The sequence below is a fragment of the Cottoperca gobio genome, chromosome 5, assembly GCF_900634415.1.
Source record: "Cottoperca gobio chromosome 5, fCotGob3.1, whole genome shotgun sequence".
Taxonomy (NCBI): domain Eukaryota; kingdom Metazoa; phylum Chordata; class Actinopteri; order Perciformes; family Bovichtidae; genus Cottoperca; species Cottoperca gobio.
Genome location: NC_041359.1, coordinates 25,060,716 through 25,079,819, shown reverse-complemented (window position 1 = coordinate 25,079,819; position 19,104 = coordinate 25,060,716). Strand labels below are relative to the sequence as shown.

The 19,104-nt window shown below is 43.9% G+C and overlaps 2 protein-coding genes across 5 annotated transcripts; one reads left to right on the top strand and one right to left on the bottom strand.

The window, feature by feature from the left end:
- The first annotated feature begins 234 nt into the window (after positions 1-234).
- Positions 235-13,035, top strand: LOC115008213 (tribbles homolog 2-like). 4 transcript variants are annotated; one of them, XM_029431651.1, is made up of 5 exons: positions 235-769; positions 3,419-3,697; positions 3,782-4,074; positions 4,167-4,656; positions 12,995-13,035. In XM_029431651.1, the coding sequence occupies exons 2-4, from the start codon at positions 3,419-3,421 to the stop codon at positions 4,654-4,656; spliced, it is 1,062 nt and encodes a 353-aa protein (XP_029287511.1). In that variant the 5' UTR covers positions 235-769; the 3' UTR covers positions 12,995-13,035. The 4 variants fall into 4 exon arrangements, with proteins under 4 accessions (XP_029287511.1, XP_029287509.1, XP_029287510.1 ...); XM_029431649.1 differs by lacking the exon at positions 12,995-13,035 and adding an exon at positions 12,954-12,981 and having other exon boundaries at positions 4,167-4,677; XM_029431650.1 differs by lacking the exon at positions 12,995-13,035 and adding an exon at positions 5,962-5,981 and having other exon boundaries at positions 4,167-4,677.
- atrip (ATR interacting protein) lies at positions 7,133-17,281 on the bottom strand. Its single transcript, XM_029431647.1, is given in 19 exon segments — positions 7,133-7,802; positions 8,178-8,399; positions 8,525-8,603; positions 8,696-8,782; positions 8,977-9,068; positions 9,210-9,346; positions 10,353-10,534; positions 10,740-10,793; positions 10,972-11,227; positions 11,588-11,758; positions 12,442-12,544; positions 12,852-12,950; positions 13,114-13,132; positions 13,134-13,260; positions 14,250-14,362; positions 14,535-14,705; positions 15,324-15,400; positions 15,916-16,253; positions 16,982-17,281. Coding segments are annotated over 18 exon segments (2,394 nt in total). The 5' UTR covers position 16,253; positions 16,982-17,281; the 3' UTR covers positions 7,133-7,734.
- Between the last annotated feature and the right edge of the window lie 1,823 nt (positions 17,282-19,104).

Below are 19,104 nucleotides of genomic sequence, written 5' to 3'. Positions count from 1 at the left end.
ATCACTTATTTTGGCATGGACAATCCTGACATGACATTTCCATATTGTCCCATGCCTAATATATATTTTAAAATAATAATACTTTTACTATTGTACAACATCCGAGTACTTCCTGCACCGGAGACATAACGAAACTGCTCTGTGGAGTCTCGTGTCTGTTTTCTGACGACTGATCGGCTCAGGATTGCAACATCGAGGCTCCGCCCCTCCCCGCTGGATGAAACAAACACACCCCGTAGCCCGGGTCCTCAGTCCGGCTGAAAGTTCTGGAGAACAGGGTCAGAGCAGACCAGAGTCCGGGAGGACCAGGCTGGATATAAAGCAGAGCAACACACGGACATTCATTTAATTTAAACGCAGACGGCCGGACGGAAGGACTCGGGTTCACTCGGCTTTGTTCGCTTCAACTCAGGATACAAAAAAAAAAAAAATAGTTTCATTTTTATTTTTTAAAAACAATTTCGGTTCTTTAAAAATCTAAATGTTTTTTTCACGTTAATGTTTCATCTCATTCAGACTAAAGAAGAAACTCCACTAACAGCTGACTGACGACACGTTGCGCAACCGGGACAATAATAACAACGAGACAAAGACGTCATCACCGGACAGTCCGCTGCCGTTTCCCCAGTTCACACTTCACAAGGAAACCTTTTACTTTGTATGTCTTCAACAACTGCTGCTGCACACGGACAGACATCTCCACCCGGACTCTACCGGGTTTCTACCGGTTTCCTGTTGACTTGCGGTCCGTCTGTCTGAAGAGCACAAGGTAAGAAACTGAAGTCGATCTTTTACTTTAGTGAAAGTAAAAGTAAAACATATTCAATTCCAAGTCAATCCAGTTCATTCAAGTAATAATTCATCAGAGAAATGTACTTTAAGTCGCCTACTCTTTCAGATTGTTTTATTAATATGTATGGATGATGCGTTCACGTGTAAACAGCATCCTGTTGTACCAGGTGGAGCCCACTGAAACTATTTAATATAGTTCCACCTATAGAAATGATGATTCCTAATACTGCTGGGTGATCTAAATCCTGATATGAGACTAGTAACATCTTACATTTTGGATATCGTAATATTGCATAAGTGTTTTCTTTTCCTGGTTTTAAAGGCTGCATTACAGTAAAGTGATGTAATACTCTGAACTTCCCAGACTGTTCTAGCTGCTCTATTGTTTACGTGCAGCATTAGTCATTATCTGCTGATGACCATCTAAACAATCTCAACCCTACAATATCATTGATTAAAGCATTTAAATATTGTGATATTTAATGTTCTCAGTATCCCCCAGCCCTAATATCTTTTAGGTTCATATTTTCAAATGCAGTAGGTTAAAAAGTAACGAGTACAAGTTAGTAGAAAATACCTGAAGTGAAGTACAGTCCTTGAGTAAACATACTGTACTCGTGTTACTGCCTGAGAGCAGAGCTTATGTATGGTCTTCATCAGCTGACATTGAGATGAGTCTGTTGTTGACATGTGAGCTCAGTTAAAGTTAAAGTTTTTAGCTTTTTGTATACGTTAAACACAAATATATATATTTTAAAATAAGATTGAATTAAGAATCAGCAATGACAGATATCCAAAGTGAAGGATTAGGAGTAAAAAATATACATATATACAGTGTTAATAAAAGTGAGAGAGTCGGCTGGTCAGTGCATGTTTACCAGGTACCAACAAAGAAGACAACATGGAGAATATTATAAAAATAAGTTAAAAGGTTGAGGACGGTAGGTGAAAGAAAGGCTCTCGTATGAAAGCGAGTTTAGCGCTGAAACACTATCAAATAATCAGCAACAAGTTTGATAATTGATTAGTAGTTTAAGACGCTTCTTGACGTTATATAGCTGAACATACAGAGGTTACAGACTTATGTAACGTACACTACAGATCTCTGGGTTAGGTAAGACATCACCTTGGGTTAGGGGTTAGTCTGGACATGTGCTATATGCATATAACATGCTATAGATCAAACGATTCATTGATTAAAGGAGAAAATATTCAGCAGTTTAATCCACAATGAAAGTAATTGTTAATTGCAGCCCTTGTGAGTTTTAAGAGGAGTTTGTTAAGATGTCAGGTTTCCTCTTGAACCAAACAGAAGTTATGTTTTGTGTCAGTCTTAATGTCGACCTGCAGGACGGAGAGAAGACTTCAGATGGAAACAATCATTACAGTTTCAGTCTGAGTCAGAATACATAGAGACCAGCAGAGTTCAGTACAGAGTGAAAGTGAAAGTTAGACTTTCCGGTTCTGTTCAAAAAGTAAGAAAACCTCATTTGTAATAACTTAATTAACTACCGTGGAGCATAACCTTACTAAACACGACCTTTGATTTACAATTTCCCATAAAGCCTCAACAAAAAAGGCGAGTCCACGGGCGGATGAAAGGGTCGCGTGGAGCTCAGACGTGTCTAATAAATAATAGTCGGACAGACGAGAGAACTGGAGCTGAAACAAATGATATTCATTATAACATCTATAAAATGTATTAAAAATGTGTTGTTTCATCAGTCCAATGAGACATCAAACATCGCAGACTCACTGTGTGTGTGTGTGTGTGTGTGTGTGTGTGTGTGTGTGTGTGTGTGTGTGTGTGTGTGTGTGTGTGTGTGTGTGAGAGAGAGAGAGAAGGTGACGCTGTGACTCAGGGTGTTTCACCAGAGTGAAAGCGGAGTTGGCCAACAGCAGGTTGCCACACAGCATCACCACGGCAACCGCAGGCTTCAACAAACTTTATAGAAAATGACTGTGTGTGTGTGTGTGTGTGTGTGTGTGTGTGTGTGTGTGTGTGTGTGTGTGTGTGCGGTAGGTGTTGACTGTATTTAAAGGCTGTTTAAACTATAAACTGTTGTGCTCTGATGCAACGATCTGAAAGCTGAAGCGTCTGTCAGCTTACAGGACGTTTCATCATGAAGCCTATAGACATGTTAACAGTGAAACATGTGAGCAGCAGAGACTCCGCACACAGCGAGATGTGATGCTGAAGTAATTATTCTTACTGTACGTGGGAATGTACCTGGGGAGTGTTTTAGTGGAGGGAGGAGGCAGAGCTGCGATGTGACCAGCAGAGGGCGCTGCAGTGCAGACATTAAACCGTTCTACTAGTTTCTACTAGAACCATTCTTAATTCTTCTTCATTAAATTAAGTTTTAAAACTTAAACTGTCCACGATAAACCATCTGCAATTCAGTTGGGACGCCTTCTATAGCCACATGTGTGTCCTCTAAAAGAAACAGACACGCTGGTGAACACACATGGACAGAAACACGACTCTTTGCCTCAACCGGAAGAATATTCAGCATCTTTGATCCAGTGTCTCCTAATGTGTTGTTTGAAATGCCTCCTGCCGCTGCTTCACGGTAACAACAAAGCTTGATATTGACCTCATGTTATTTGTCTCCTCCAATCACAGATGAGCATCGGCATGACTGCAGCCAGTTCGCAGTGGTGTCTGAAGAGGCTGTTGGACAAACCCCAGGACAATTTACCGAAATGGAAAGTAGCTCGTCTGGATCCGGACCCTCCCGCCACCGGACTATCACACCGCCTCAGGCCCAGAAGCCCCGCCCCTAAGTCCAACGAGAGCCAATCCCCAACCAGAGTCGGATCATACTTCCTGCTGGAACGCTGCGAGGGGGATAAGACTTACAGGGCCGAGCACGCACACACAAAGCAGCAATACACCTGCCAGGTAGAGCTACTAATGATACTACTACTGTAAAATGAAAAGCATGCACATGCAACAACGCCGTTTTAAACTGTGACGTTTTTACAGGTGCTTACTCTGCGTGGTTACCAGGAGCGGTTGGCTGCCTACGCCCGCGTCGGTCACCATGACAACATCTGCGGCCTGCTGGATGTGGTGATTGGCCAGGACAGGGTGTACGTCTTCCTGCCCGCTCACCACGGCGATATGCACGTGTACTTGCGAAGCAGGAAGCGTCTCGGCGAGCAGGAGGCGGGGCTTCTGTTCGCTCAGATGCTGCACGCCGTCACACACTGTCATCACCACGGCGTCGTCCTGAGAGACCTGAAGCTCCGCAGGTTCGTCTTCATAGACAAGTGCAGGTGAGACAAGTACTCAGATAACACCACCCGTCACCAGCACTACACAGGCCTACTGTTGATGATGCGTTATTTACGTGGTTTTCTTTCTGCAGGACGCGTCTCGCTCTGCTCGGCCTCAACGACTGCGTCCTCCTGCGTGGTAACCACGACGACGACTCTCTGACTGACAGACACGGCTGCCCTGCTTACGTCAGCCCCGAGCTGCTGACCAATGGTAGCAGTCCTTACTCGGGCCGCGCCGCAGACATCTGGAGCCTTGGCGTGTCTCTGTACACCATGTTGATCGGACGATACCCGTTTCAGGACACACAGCCCGCCGCGCTGTTCACCAAGATCCGCCACGGGGCCTTCAGCCTGCCTGATTGGCTGTCACCGCGGGCCAAGTGTCTGATTGGCTGCATGCTGAGGAAGTCGCCCGCAGAGAGACTCACGGCGTCGGAGCTGCTGATGCACCCGTGGCTGAACAATCCCCGCACAACACACCACAGCACGCACAAGACGCATCACAGCTCGCACAAAACACTACAGAATAAACAAGAGGACGACGACCAGGTGGTGCCGACATGGACAGAAAAACACTAACACACACACACACACACACACTGGATTACTTGACCCGACCCTCAGTGTGCCTTCTTTCTCAATTCAAGCTCCGCCGGCTCAATAACAGCCATCAGTACCACGAACCAGAACGAACATCTTCTTTACATCCCGGTGTTAAACAACGGACTCATGGACTTCCTGCATGGCCGATCTGTTTCAGCCTCTTCAACGCCTGGTCACATGATCATTCCTGATTTAGGAAGTTGATCAACTGAACACAGCATTGGTTTTAAAGTGGACTTTGAAGGAGGCAGAGCCTGAAATGGGACACAGCTACTTTCTCTCAGTGTTTACACTTCCTGGTTGCTCCCTAGAATCATAAGACGAGGTCAGTGTTGAAAAGTGTCCCATCCTTCTCTCGTGATCATGGTTTAAGGGAAGCTGAGAATATGTTTCAGGCCCGTCTGTTTCCTCTCAGGATCAAAACTTCATTCTTTAAATTTCATAAGAATTCTGTTTTTTGTGACGATCATAAAAATGGTTATTAAGAAAAAAGGTATTTAATCATATAATTAGATATCAAATGATTTATGTTTTCTTTAGACATGACATCTGATTCTCCAAGGACGTCAAACATTTTCACCACTGCAACAATAATAATTACAAGCAGGTTTATTCTGGGACGCCTCTTGTTCTCGAGGATCAACAGACATCCCAAAATAAAAGCACAGTACATTTGTGATCAGAAAACAATTTGTGATCTGTGTCAAGGGGACATTATAAATACATCTCAGTATAAAAGGATCTAATATAAGCAGCGAGTGTTGAATCATGAGAAGAAGTCTTGTGTTTGCTTTGACTGACCGATCACGACAGACCTGCAGCCAGCCAATAGGATGCCTTCTTCTGAAGGTGTCACACCTCAGTTACAGCACGACAATAAATAAAAGATGTTTCACAAACTGTTCTGGTCCCAAACTGGTTTTTGTTTAGGATTTAGTGAAAGAAGAAGAACCTCCATCACCAACAGTACACACACAGTGAGACACACACACACAGTGAGACACACACAGTGAGACACACACACCACACACACAAGTGAGACACACACAGTGAGACAAACACACACAGTGAGACACACTACCCACACAGTGAGACACACACACACACAGTGAGACACACACACACCAGTGAGACACACACACACAGTGAGACACACACACACACAGTGAGACACACAGTGAGACAAACACACACACAGTGAGACACACAAACACACGAGTGAGACAACATACCCACACAGTGCAGGACACACACACAGTGAGACACACACACAACAGTGAGACACACACACACACACAGTGAGACACACAGTGAGACAAACACACACAGTGAGACACACAAACACACAGTGAGACACATACCCACACAGTGAGACACACACACACACACAGTGAGAAACACACACAGTCAGTAAAAAGCCTGTGTGTGTCTCACTGTTGTGTCTCTCTGTGTGTGTGTGTGTGCGTTTGTCTCACTGTGTGTCTCACTGTGTGTTGTGTCTCACTGTGGTCTCACTGTGTGTGTTGTGTCTCACTGTGTATGTGTGTGTCTCACTGTGTGTGTGTGTCTCACTGTGTGTGTGTGTGTGTCTCACTGTGTGTGGTCTCACTGTGTGTGTGTGTGTGTCTCACTGTGTGTGTGTGTGTGTGTGTCTCACTGTGTGTGTGTGTGTGTGTGTGTCTCACTGTGTGTGTGTGTCTCACTGTGTGGCAACATGTCTGAAGCGTCTGAAGCGTTTACAGGTTTGGGAGGTTTTGGACGCCAGTCTCTCGTCCAATCACACAACAGTTAACTAACGAGGTAGTTTTTATTGGAGCACATTAAATCTCCACCAGGATGAACTGCAGTCGCTACAGAGGGAAATCTGTAATCTAATGTAATCTAATGTTATATAATTATAAATTGATGAACTTAAAATGCATTTAAATGATGCCTTAAAATGGTGAAGAAATAAACCATTAGTAATTATATTAGCTCGTTGCGTCATTAATAAGTTTAATTAGTTATATTAATGATGGATATAAATGTGACGGGGAAATAATAATAAGTGAATCACAAAATTCATGTTAAAGTGGCTTTGGATTTATTTAGCGTACAAATGTTTCTCAATCACATTTAATTTTAAAGTTTACTTCATGGTCTCTTTAATCTGAAGATGTGTAGTCAGCAGGGGGGGGTGAAACCTGTAACTTTACGTTACAGGACGATGTTTCTGGACTACTGAGTATCAACTAATGGACACTAAACTTCAGAGCTGAGGTCACAGCAGAGAATAAAAACATTACGTTTTACTCTCCACTCAAGAGCAACGTTACGGCCACGGCCTTGTTTATCTGCGGGGGATTACTTTGTGGATGCATGCACCTTCTTTTCCCTATTTAGGTATGCAGATTTGGATGTGTGACCGCCGCCCCTTGATTGGCTGGCTGTTAAGAGCCCTCCTTTTGTTCTTTGTGGTGTCGTTAAAAGCAATCGTTTGTCAAATTGTCCACCATATTAATAAATGTATCTTATTTAAACCATGACCATCTGGCTCTCCAGTGAGGAAAACACTACGAGCTGTTGTTCAGAAACCTCTGAAGACACGTCTTCAACTGTCATCTCAAAAAACAAAGTGTAAAAACTACTTTCTGTGCAGGATGTTATGTACCGGACCATTTCTATACTTGGCACTAGTAACTTCCTAAAGTCCCTTCTGCTCAGAGGGAGGAAATAGTGCTGCAGAAAACACCCATAAGAAAGCAAAGAGTCTCAGTGTTTGTGCATAAAGGTTTGAATCACAGGGAGAAGTGACAGCGGCCCAAACTTAAAAGACAAGAAGAAGCAACATACAGAACAGGAACTCTGACAGCAGCCGTTTTTCCTCACCTTCATGTTTTATTGTTAAATCTCATCAGACGGCAGAATAAAATCTATTTCACTGTCACTTCAGTCACAACGCAGACTTTTCTCTTCATTTCATTGTCCAAAACCCACTTCAGTCTGTGTTCTGTCTCCGTTTGAAATATCCAATCAACAGTCAGTAAACTGTGCCTCGTCAGTGGCAGCAGCCAATCAGGAGTCAGTGTCCATGTCATCGGTGTCGTCGCCCTCAGAGCGGCAGATCTCCTCCAACGCCAGCTCTGACGGACAGGAAACAGGAAATGGAAACATGAGTGTGTTTACTTCAGAGTTCTGTGTGGCCTAAAGCATGTGGACACCTGAACATTTTATGTAAGGTGTGAAATGTATTTCTTTATTACACCACAGTGATGAAACAAGGGCTGCCATATAATGCCCTTCATGATACTACACGTATGAATCATATACCATAATATTACCAATATTGTGACGCCATGATTACATACAGCAGCACCACACACACTGATACTGACCTGATTAAATGTATTAAGTATCAGCCGTGATGTGACTGTGTGTGTGTGTGTGTGTGTGTGTGTGTGTGTGTGTGTGTGTGTGTGTGTGTGTGTGTGTGTGTGTGTGTGTGTGTGTGTGTGTACCCTCGCTCTCGCTCAGCTCGGGGATCTTCCTCAGCGTGTCTCGTACAGCGGGGATCACCTGGTCGTACATGTGCAGCAGCGGCCTGCAGCTCTCTGAGAAGCTGCCGTGATGCAGCAGCAGCCAGTGCAGCAGCAGCACACACTCTCTGAGCAGAGACGCCGCGGGGCCGCGCCACCATGGCAACGAGGGGGAGGGGCACTGCTGCGGGGGCGGGGCCAGGACTGTAAAAAGTAAACAGTGATTTATCAATGATTTAAGAGACAGATAGTTGTGTGTCATGAACAGTTTTAAAGACGGAAGGGGAAATATTTGCAGCCTTAGGTTTTACATCTCAAATGTGACGGACCTGTTGAGTCCGTCGCATCGTGAGAACCACGAAGATCCAACCACTGACGATGGAAAACAATCACCATCGTCTGAACCACCTGAGAGAGCGAGATAAGAGGCTCGCATTGAAAGGAGCAACAAAACGTTTAGTGCCACTACAGAAAGAGAGCAGAGGGTGCGAGAGTCTTACCTCAGTGTAACATTGACAGGTGCTGTGCTGGTTGGTCGACCAGCTCTCTGCTCTCTGAGTCATCAGTCTGCTCAGCAAACGAACCACCTGAGGCACAAAACCATGAAGGAACCTTTGAGTTTCCATCAACAGCAAATTAAAATATACTCCTGCGTCGGCGGCTTAAGTACGATAAATAAAGCAGAGTGGACGCCAGCTAAACAAAGAGAGAATAAACAACTGATGACCCTCCACCGACGTGTGTGTGTGTGTGTGTGTGTGTGTGTGTGTGTGTGTGTTACCTGTAGGTCAAGCAGAATCCAGTCTGTGTGTGTTGCCTGGTTGTCCGGTCTGGTTCTGATGAACTGGAACAACTTCAGAAAGTTACATGGGTCTAAAGGAGCAACAAAAGAGGAAACACTGCAGTGAGGTTTACTGAAATCATGAGGAGCAGGAACTTCAACAAGGGAGTGAACATAAAACATCAAAGTAAGAGTCAATGCAGTCGGTGCTGTATCAGTGGGTGGAGACTCACCGTGCTGAGAGCACAGCTGCTGAGCCAGTGTCTGGTGGTCGGACATGGACGCGAGGACAGACACACTCCCCGACACCGTCTGCCACCTGCAGTCTGCTGACAAACACACACACACCACCTGCAACACACATTGCAACCTGAGAGAGAAACAGAGACAGAGACACATCACCAACACAGAAAGGATTCATGATATTAATCCTTTCTTCAGTAACAACTAAACATGCAGAAGTGTCTCCTTCCAGTTTCTGGACTGTTGGTCAGACTGAAGAATTCATATTTCATCAGTTGTTTCTCTGTTACGTCATCACAGTGACTGTAAATCACTGCAGGTAGTTCACAGTCAGATATTACATCAGTCAGTGGAAGAAAGTTGTAAACCCACACACACTCCCTGCTCAGGCATTCCTCTACCTCCAGTAGTATTCCTCCCAGGTGTGTGTTGCATCATATGTGTGTGTGATCCTGAATACATTGCAATGGAAAAAAACGAATGTGTGCGAAAGAGTGTTTCACAATTCAGTGTTCATAAACTCTGTATTCATTCAGACGTAAACATTCTTCTTTTGTTGGCATCAGTATGAAAATGCGGCAAACTTGTGAATTCATCATCAACTGAAATATTCCAGACTAAACAAGTCCATCAGTCTCGTCTGCTTCTCGTCATCATCACCTTCGTCATGACTGTTTTATGGACTGGAAACATTTGTGTTGTCTGGGCTGGTAGGGAATCACGATTTGGAAATCCAACGATTATGAAAAGAAAAGAATCAAGATAAAGCGATTAAGCTAAATGTTCTTGTGTTGTGTTATAAATCCAGCGCACTCCATTACAGCGGTGCAACTTCGCCCAAACTCCCTCTCAGCCAGGCTGTGGCATGTTTAGTTCAGCTCGAGACAAGATGACGGAAAGAGAGAACAAGAAAAGTAAAAGCAATTAAGCCGTTTGGAAACTCTTCGGCTTTGAGGAGTTCGATGTCGGCACCACATTATGACCCATTTACTCATCTGAAACACAATCACAAAGTCGTCCATGACCAAACAATAAAGAAGCGAAACACAGAGAAGGTTAGAGCCCCCGTCGACCTCCCTGACTGCTAGTTGTTGCTAATGGTTTGCATTGTGTGTGTGTGTGTGTGTGTGTACCTGTCGGCGTGTGTGTGTGGCGTCCTCTCAATGAGGACACACAGGGTTTTCATGGCATTGAGGACAAGTTCCTCATTCTGAGCGCCGGCGTCGCCGCCTAGCCCCGCTTCACACAGCCGCAACACTGATCGCAGCAAGGCATTCTGGGAGCACAGACCCACACCTGCAGCAGAGTCTTCATTCTAAGAACAGAGGGAGGAGAGGATTTATTTAAATATTGTTCTGTGAGAGGAAGGATCTCTGTTCAGCATAACAACATGATGACATTAAGCCTCCTGTGGGTTCACATCACAAAGATGATATTTTGGAACCTCTACTTTAATGAAGGGGAGGTTAATTAAGTTAAATACAACACAATAAAGTGGAAACATGTGTTTCTGTTTGTACCTTTATGTCTGTAACTCTGCTCTGACTCTCGTTTGACAACACAGCCTCCACCACCTGGGAGTGAAAAGAAAGCAGTCAAGTCAAGAAAGCCTAAATTAGAGAAGAAGAAGAAGAAGAAGAAGAAGAAGAAGAAGCTACAGATGCAACAGCTTATGAATTCCATAGTGTTGTAATTAACATGGTGTCTGCTGGGTCATTACAGGTGTCTGATGTGTTACTGTTGTGTCATCACCTCGTCACTGTGGGCCAGCACCAGGTAGAGGAGCCTCAGAGCAGCCAAACCAGTGTCCTCCACGCCAAAACCAGTCAACCCAGCCTCCTCCAGTCTCCCCAGTCCAGCAGCATTGCCTGCTGGGAGCGAGCTGGCAGCAGTAGAGTTGGAACCACTGCTCCCAGCGGAGGTGGAGCGGAGTGAGTCCAGAGCCCGACAGAGCCGAGACAGGTGAAGGTCCAGCAGAGGGAGGAGGAGGACAGCTCCGGGACACGACCTGCAGACACACGCACGAAAGAAATGTTGCGTTCTTATTTCTACTCACTTGAGTATAAAATAAAACATGTAATGCATTCTTGGCCCGTTCTTCAAACACCCACTGGTTTATGTCTCGTGTGTTGTCTGTTGTTTTTAAGGTCTTGCTTGAAACTGATTCTCCGTGGTGTACAGGCCTTACGGACGGATTCTGTTCATCTTCATCTACTTTCACACACACACACTGGTGTTTATTCATGTGGTCATGTCAGTGCTGCAGGTTAATCATGTGGCCACAAGAGGGCTCTGCTGTCCACACAACTGTGTTTGGATGTTCTGGTTTTCATCAGAGCAGCAGTTAAGTCTCAGACAGACGGTCTACCTTTTGTTTCTGCTGCTGGCTGCAGCTGCAGGTCGGTGCTGACTCAGCTTGTTGAGCCCAGTTACAGCCAGACTCTGGACCGGACTCAAAACAGCTCTGGGAGCTCCGCTTCCAACGCCACTGACGCTGGCTGCAGGAGTAGAGCGGAGCAGAAAACCTGCAGACAGCCCGCTGGAATCATAACACACAAAACAACCCCACATCAGTTCGTCTCTTAGAACAGTTCAGCTTGTGATGGAGCTGCAATAGCAACTTCTAGTGCTGCTACAAGAACAACCGTCTCTACTGTCGTTGCTTCAGTGGATTTGGGGGCCCCAAGTGGCAACTGAGGTGAGGTGGTCGCATTAAGTAACTTCAACACTTCCAAGAGACAGAAGATGCTGATGTGATCATTACACCAGAACATTTGATTAAAGCTCTGGTGTGTTATTGTTGGTGATGTAGATTTTAAATGAGCATGAATCCTCTTTTGTTTGATTTGTTGGCCACTGTGCTGCTTTACTGTCGTAGCTGGGGGGTTACACATTACATTACAGGTCCAGAGGGGTAAGTGTGTTGCTCAGGGGCACACTGGTGGCAGCCCTCGTATTGAACTCACAATATTGTATTTGGAAGCCAGACCACGAGACCACTAGGCGATCACCACCCTACATACCTTGCTCAGGGGTGATGAGGGAGGAGGGAGCACTACCTGGCCCACATTTATTCTGCCACAACAGACATAGAAATATTTCTGTTTCTCTTTGATGTTACTTCTGTAAATACCTTCCCTCGAACTACAACAGTGCTGTATTACACATATTACACACTCCATTAGCGCCCATATTGTCATGGCTACAGTGCCGGTCGTTTACCTTGTCAGGTGGATGTCAGTCAGACTCATAGACAGCAGGTGAGACAGGCCGAGGCTGCTGGGAGACAAAGGCTGCTGTAGCAACAATCCAAGCAGGACGCCACCTGAGGGACAACACACACACAGCTCTAAAAGTCGTCACATGACGTCAAAGGCTTATTTCCTATTGGTGACATCTTTGTACATTCATTGGCATAAAGCAAAAGTGTCGGTTGCCGCAGGGAGAGACTGCCTGTGGGTGGCGTGTACTGTGATTACTGGTTCTGGTCGTCTTTGCGACAGCGGCGCCAACAATAATACCACAAAGAAACTCTATGGGGGGGAAAGTTAAAATGTTCCCTTATGCCAAAGACATTACAGTTAAACTGTAAACTTTCCACTAACTCTTATGAAGCAGCACTGCAGACTGACCTCGGTGCTGCAGGTGTGCAGGTCTGACGGACAGGAAGGGGTCTGGGCGGGACACGTCCTGCCTGTCACCAGATCTGCTGCTGGATGACCCTCGGTCTGCTGACACACACACACACACACACACACACACACACACACACACACACACACACACACACACACACACACACACACACACACACACGTTAATAAAAAATGTGGTGGATCCTCAACACACCTGTTCCACCACCACAATTGCAATCATCTTCATCACGTGACACACCGTCTCTCCGTGTCTTCACTTGGTGTCATTTTGGATGGGACGTGGGCTCCAAACGTCTCCTTGGTGATGAAGCCGTTTCCCATTGGAGAGGAGGACCCGCCACCGCTCCCATGATGCAACTGGCCGAGAAAGCTCAACACTTTAGGACTGTTGAGAGATTAGAGGTGAGCTAGTCTGAGACACAGAACGTATTCGTAAGATGGTACATTATGACTAAGGTTTGGATCGGCCTGGATCTTTCATTGAATGGTTGTAAAGATACACAAAGGGTATGTTTAGAACAATTGCGGTCCAACAGGGATGCATGTTATGCCACCGGTTATTGAAGGTTTCATATTCCAAGCATGGCATGGCCTATACACAACACGAGCGGAACGTGTCATCACGTGGTCATGTCATGTCAAAAAACTTCAATTTTAAGCGAGACTGTCGTTGACATCAGTGAACGCAGCGTGGCGAGTGTGAAACAGAGAAAGCTGGATGTGGGATGTTGCACTTTCCAGGAGAAATTATCTCGAGCGTCATTACATCACGAAACATGTCAAACTGCACGAGCTGAGAGGACGAGTGTTTGGATAAAGTTTGGCCCAACAAGCAGCTCTCTGCAGAGCGGAACATACAAACATGGAGAGATAGAGAGGTAGACCCCCACACCAAGAACAGACTGCTGTGCAGTTATCACTGCCATGTGCAATACTCACTTTATTTTATATTAACCACTTGGTACTTATGTTTTATTCTATTTAATTATTGTGTTCTGCCTTTTTACTTCATATGTTCTTTTGCTGTAACAAGATAAATGTCCCCGTTGTGGGACTAATAAAGGATTTCTGATAAAACAGAAGATACAGGATACAAAAGTTGCTATTTTGCATTTAGCATAAAAGAAAAGTGAAATAAAAAAGTGTTTAATGTTTAAAATAAAATGGCCCTTGACATGAAAAAGGTCCCCCCCCGCTCCTGCTCTAAACTATACACTCCACAAAATCTTATCGTTTTCAAATGTTGTTTTGCCCGACCAAGAGATGCCCAGGGACATGCAGTTTACAATGATATAAAACAGAGAAAAATATAAAGAATACAAAACATTTCATTGATTATCAAATGAGTTTTGAGTAACTCTGATGATGACTGACCTGCTGCGAGGCAGAGGAGAGGCGGTCTTGTTTTTGTCTGAACTGAGCAGCTTGGTTTTCATCTCATTGATCTCAGCTTCTTTAAACTGCAGCTCTGACTGCAGAGATTGAACCTGAACACGGAGAACGTGACATTATAGTGTTATTCTGAGGACCCCCTCCTGTATATATTGTATAGAAGAGGCTTGAAGAGGTCTGTGCGACAGGGGTAGGGTGGGAGGGGTGAAGACCTATGTACTATAGCATTTAAATATCTACGTGTGGGTTTGTGTTTCAGCTCCTCACCTTCCTGTTGAGCTCCTTCTCCCTGTCGCTATGCTCTTTCCGTTTCTGGGTCTCCAGCAGGATCTGGTTTTGCCTCTGGGTCTCCTTCTCCTGCTGAGCTCCTTTCAGAGAGTCCCTGAGGACCCGGATCTCCCCGCTCTTCAACACAATCTCCTCCTCCACCTCCTTCAGCTAATAACATACACATTCATCAGGACCTGTTCATCCGGAGTCTATTCTCAGCTGGTACAAGTCCAAGTCTCCTCTGCTTTACAGCTTCCATCTTTACATTGACCTTCTAGGTCTGGGCATCAAACTTCAACACTCATTTGGTTCAGACTGAAATGTGTCCGTAACCGACAAACACTGTCAAGTACTAAAAGCTGACAACAGATGTATGGTTAGATTCAGACGTTTTCATATCAATATGCACATTTTTATGTGTTGTAAATAGTTAAATTACTGTAACAAGCAGTGGAACAGTCATCAGTCAAGTTATCTAAATTGTTTCTAAGCATGCAGAGCAATATCAAAAAGGGAAAATTATATAGTTAGAATAGATATACTAACACATTAAGTGAAAATATAATACTATTAAACTGTTTCTTTTTTAATTTAATACAAAGTGTTTTGTTTCCCTCGAGATAAATACAGTTGTATCTTATCTGAACTAAGACCCCTGCACAACAAAAGAAACATGAAGTCCCAGAAAACTTAAAACATGAAAATGTATTTAAAATAAATATGCAAATGCAATATTAAATTACATTTCTTTAAAGTTTTATAAATTGAGAAACCATTGGGTCTCACCTTCCTCTTCAGCTCTGCATGCTGAGCCTCCAGGAGACTGTCGTCTGTGTCCGACCCAAACCGCTGCTGCCTGTTACCTGAACACACAAAACAACAGAACTTTGTCAACACGTTCAACACAAAAGAAATGCAGAATGATGCACAAGTTCCCGAGCTGACAGCGTACGAGTTTACTGTGACAACACACAGCCACTGATCTTTGTTCTTTATCTTTATGAAGACATTCTTGTCAAGTATTTTGTATTAGGAACTGAAATATATCAGCATCTATGTTTGTGAATTCTCAAAGGACACAACACTTATTTGCGGCTATTACAATTTGCATGCTTCAAACCCAAATTGGCTCTTTGTCACATACAGAGGAACAAACGCATTGTAACAGACGCTGAGCCAAAACATTGTTCTTTTCCTAATGTGATTATGTGGCTTATTTTCTCCGCTGCTCAAGTCTGCAACGGTAACAATATTTCTACAGAAAACTGTAGCTTCGTAAACACTGACTGATGAATGATTCTAAAATGATCAGCGGTATTTAAAGGACAAAAGATAAACGCAGTTAAACTTTCAGCAATCAGTTCTGCGCTGAACTCACCGAGAGGCTCTCTGCCTGGTATCCCAAAATTCCCTCTGTTGCTGCCGCTGAACCCAAACGTGTTCTCTCTGCTCTGATTGGTTGTGTCTCTGCACACAGGTTTGCTCTGTCCTGTAGACGGCGGCCGGGCCGACCCGCGGGCCAGCTCCATGGCTTTGGTCCCTGGTTTAGACCCAAGCCCAGGTGTGACAGCTGAAGTGATGGCCTGCGAGGCGATGGTATCAATCTCATTCAAGTCGTCCTGGGTGAAGTCCTCATCATCCCCAAACGGGTCATCAAAGGCCATCGTCGACACTACATCCTGGCCTCGAAGGCGCTTGGTGGGGGGGCAGTTCATGCTTTGGGGGAGTAAGAGAGACAGACAGGTAACTAACTACAAACAACTGCTTAGCATCAGAATTTGTATTTATCAAGCGTGTCAGAACAGGAAATCAGTTCTAGTTGGCAAAAAATTCTCAGCGTTATGCAACTTAATTGTTTGTATGCTTATTTGGAAGTCCATGAGATGATAAAGATATAAGGTCAGTCACAGGAATACTTTTTTCTTAAATCATAAAATGATGGATTCAGCAAAAATACAATACTCACATGTTACTGTGATTACACTAACCATATCATCTTTGGGCACATGGGACTACTTTGTCTTAAAAAACAGTGGCCAAAGACTAAATGTAGTATAAAAAAATGGCTTTAATTCAGAAACAATCAAGTAGTTAGTTAATATGAACTCATAACAAGTTGAATATCAGAGAGCCAGGAGATCACTTTAACCAAAGGCAATTCAAAATTTAGTTTCGGATCTCTGCAAGTTAATTTTAATAATAATAATAATAATAATAATAATAATAATAAGGCGGCTAATGGCTGGAAGGAAGGAACTCAACATTAACATGGATGAGGACTTTGGTAAATACTCAGCAGGAATGGAAACAGTGATGGTTTGTAGTTTGGTCCAGCTCTGATGAGACCAAAGTGACTGCAGTTTTCTTGCAAAACGTAAACAAGCCATTGAATAGTTAACTAGACGTTAAGTGTCCAACGTTAACTCCTCTGGGTCATCTGTTACCTTGTCTCCTGGTGGTGTTGCTCTTGTTAGCCGTTAGCTAAAACGATAGCGTTAGCTGTGATTCCAATGGAGAATGTACCTTTTAAGCTAGCACAGCTCCCTCCGTCACAATATGTTTAAATGTCAGTTAACACTTCATGAAAATAACGTTAGAGGTGTTCCTTCAAACTGTGCCTCAGCGCTAAATTAAACAGTTAAATGGGTTAAACGGTAGCCAACAGCTAAACAACACGAAGTTGTCAGGATTAAAGTGTGTTGTTCCGCACGCTTCGGTGCCGCTGACATTCTGACCAATCAGAGTGTAGCTCTGACAGTCCGACCAATCATAGGCGACCATGAGCTGGGCTGGTTGCTGTACAGGTCCCTGTTAGAGACAAACTGTACTAAACGCGCGGAGAAACGGGGTAAAAAGAGCTCAAGGCTTAGAGGAGATTTACACATGGGCAAAATCAAAAGTCTTCACAAAGTAAATAAAGAATATGATACAAACCAACATTTCTGCAAGATATAACATTTGGGAAAGAGATACAATTTCCAGATGGAATGATTGTGACACTGTGTTACACATTTGTTAATATGCAGAGGAATATCTACTCTGTATATTAGATATAAATATGAGACAGATCCCAAGATGGAAATATCCTAAAATGACTGGTATAATACATGTAAAGTAGGGCCTGCAACAAGCAACCACATGCTCCAGAATGTGGAATTCAAAAGATTATGTGGGAGGAATATAGTCAGATTCTTTAATTCTCCTAAGACTAAAAGTACATTTTCATCTACACAAATGTGGAACACACTCATGTACTTTGGGAATGTCAAAAAAAATAGTATGGGTAAAAGCCAAAACGTGTTGTCAAGTCAAGTCAAATGTTATAATCCCACCAGGCAAAATTTGGTTGCAGCCAGGTATGCAAACACATTCATTATAAATAAACATAATCACATAATGCAACATTCTAGACAAATGACAGAGACAAACAGTACATATGCAAGAGATCACATCTTCTGAGCAGGCACTCTGTATCTACGACCTGAAGATAGGAGCTCAAAACCCCTCTGCAGGGGGTGATTAGGACCATAGCCTTGTGCTATATTTAGGTAATCTGATGCAGGAACATATACAACACCGAGACAGATATTTCATTAAAGTCTTATTAGCAGCAAATCACAAGGAAATGATTCAAAGAAGGACCCCCCAACTCTGAGCCACAGGCAGCGTGTGAAAAATGGAGTTTATAAACAAGATTTCTTGAGTGTGAATGTGTGTATCTCATCACTTGTATGATAAATACAGCAGCTGGTTATCTTTTCTTAGCACAAAGACTGAAAAGGGGAAAGTCTTTTATTGCCAAGTGGAAGTATTCACATACACAGAATCTGCTCTGTTATTTTGGTGCATAACAATAAACATAGTGAGAGAAAATAAAAGTAGAGTTTTGTGCAGGAATGTGCAAAGGTTTACAATAGGAAGTATAGAGCGATGCAGAAAGCCCACCTAGCATCATCTCTAATTATTAACACATTATATGCTGTTTGTGTAAGAATGACACGTTGTGGTTTTACAGGGGGTTATGTGCGGGACTATTGTTTTGCCAGGTGCAGTACCTTCTTGGGGTCTCTGCTGGTTGCCTGGCAACCTCACACTAAAAACTCCTATACCCACCTTATTCTTAGCCCACTTTGTGTTAGACCTCCATAGCAACATGGTCACACTACATAGCCACAAGGCCATGCCCCATACAACCGTTGGATTTTGAAAAGTAAGGGGGACATGTCCCGCGTGAAAAGAAAAAAGGAAGTTAATTCATCGTGCACTTAAATCATCAGTCATGTAATCTGACATCAGCGGCCGCTGTTTTTATCTGCGTCATGTCATGAGCTGATGGATGTTAATATGATTCCCTGTATGAACACTCTCCACATATAGAAGCGTCTTGTGGCTTCTCAGCAACAGCAAGAGTGCTTTCCATTTTTAGACAGACAGGTCTGTGTGTCGCAGCTGAGTGTGTCTGTGTGTGTCTGTGTGTGTGTGTGTGTGTGTGTGTAACACATGCTCACTCTCTCTCCGCCTCCATACTTCAGAACAGAAATGGCAGAGCTCAGCGACAGGCATCCAG

What these genes read in the sequence shown, in the direction of transcription:
- LOC115008213 (XM_029431651.1), top strand. Translation starts at nt 3,419, where the DNA reads ATGAGCATCGGCATGACTGCAGCCAGTTCGCAGTGGTGTCTGAAGAGG. An exon ending in AGCAGCAATACACCTGCCAG is followed by an intron (nt 3,698 to 3,781) that starts GTAGAGCTACTA and finishes ACGTTTTTACAG; the next exon opens with GTGCTTACTCTGCGTGGTTA. An exon ending in GTCTTCATAGACAAGTGCAG is followed by an intron (nt 4,075 to 4,166) that starts GTGAGACAAGTA and finishes TTCTTTCTGCAG; the next exon opens with GACGCGTCTCGCTCTGCTCG.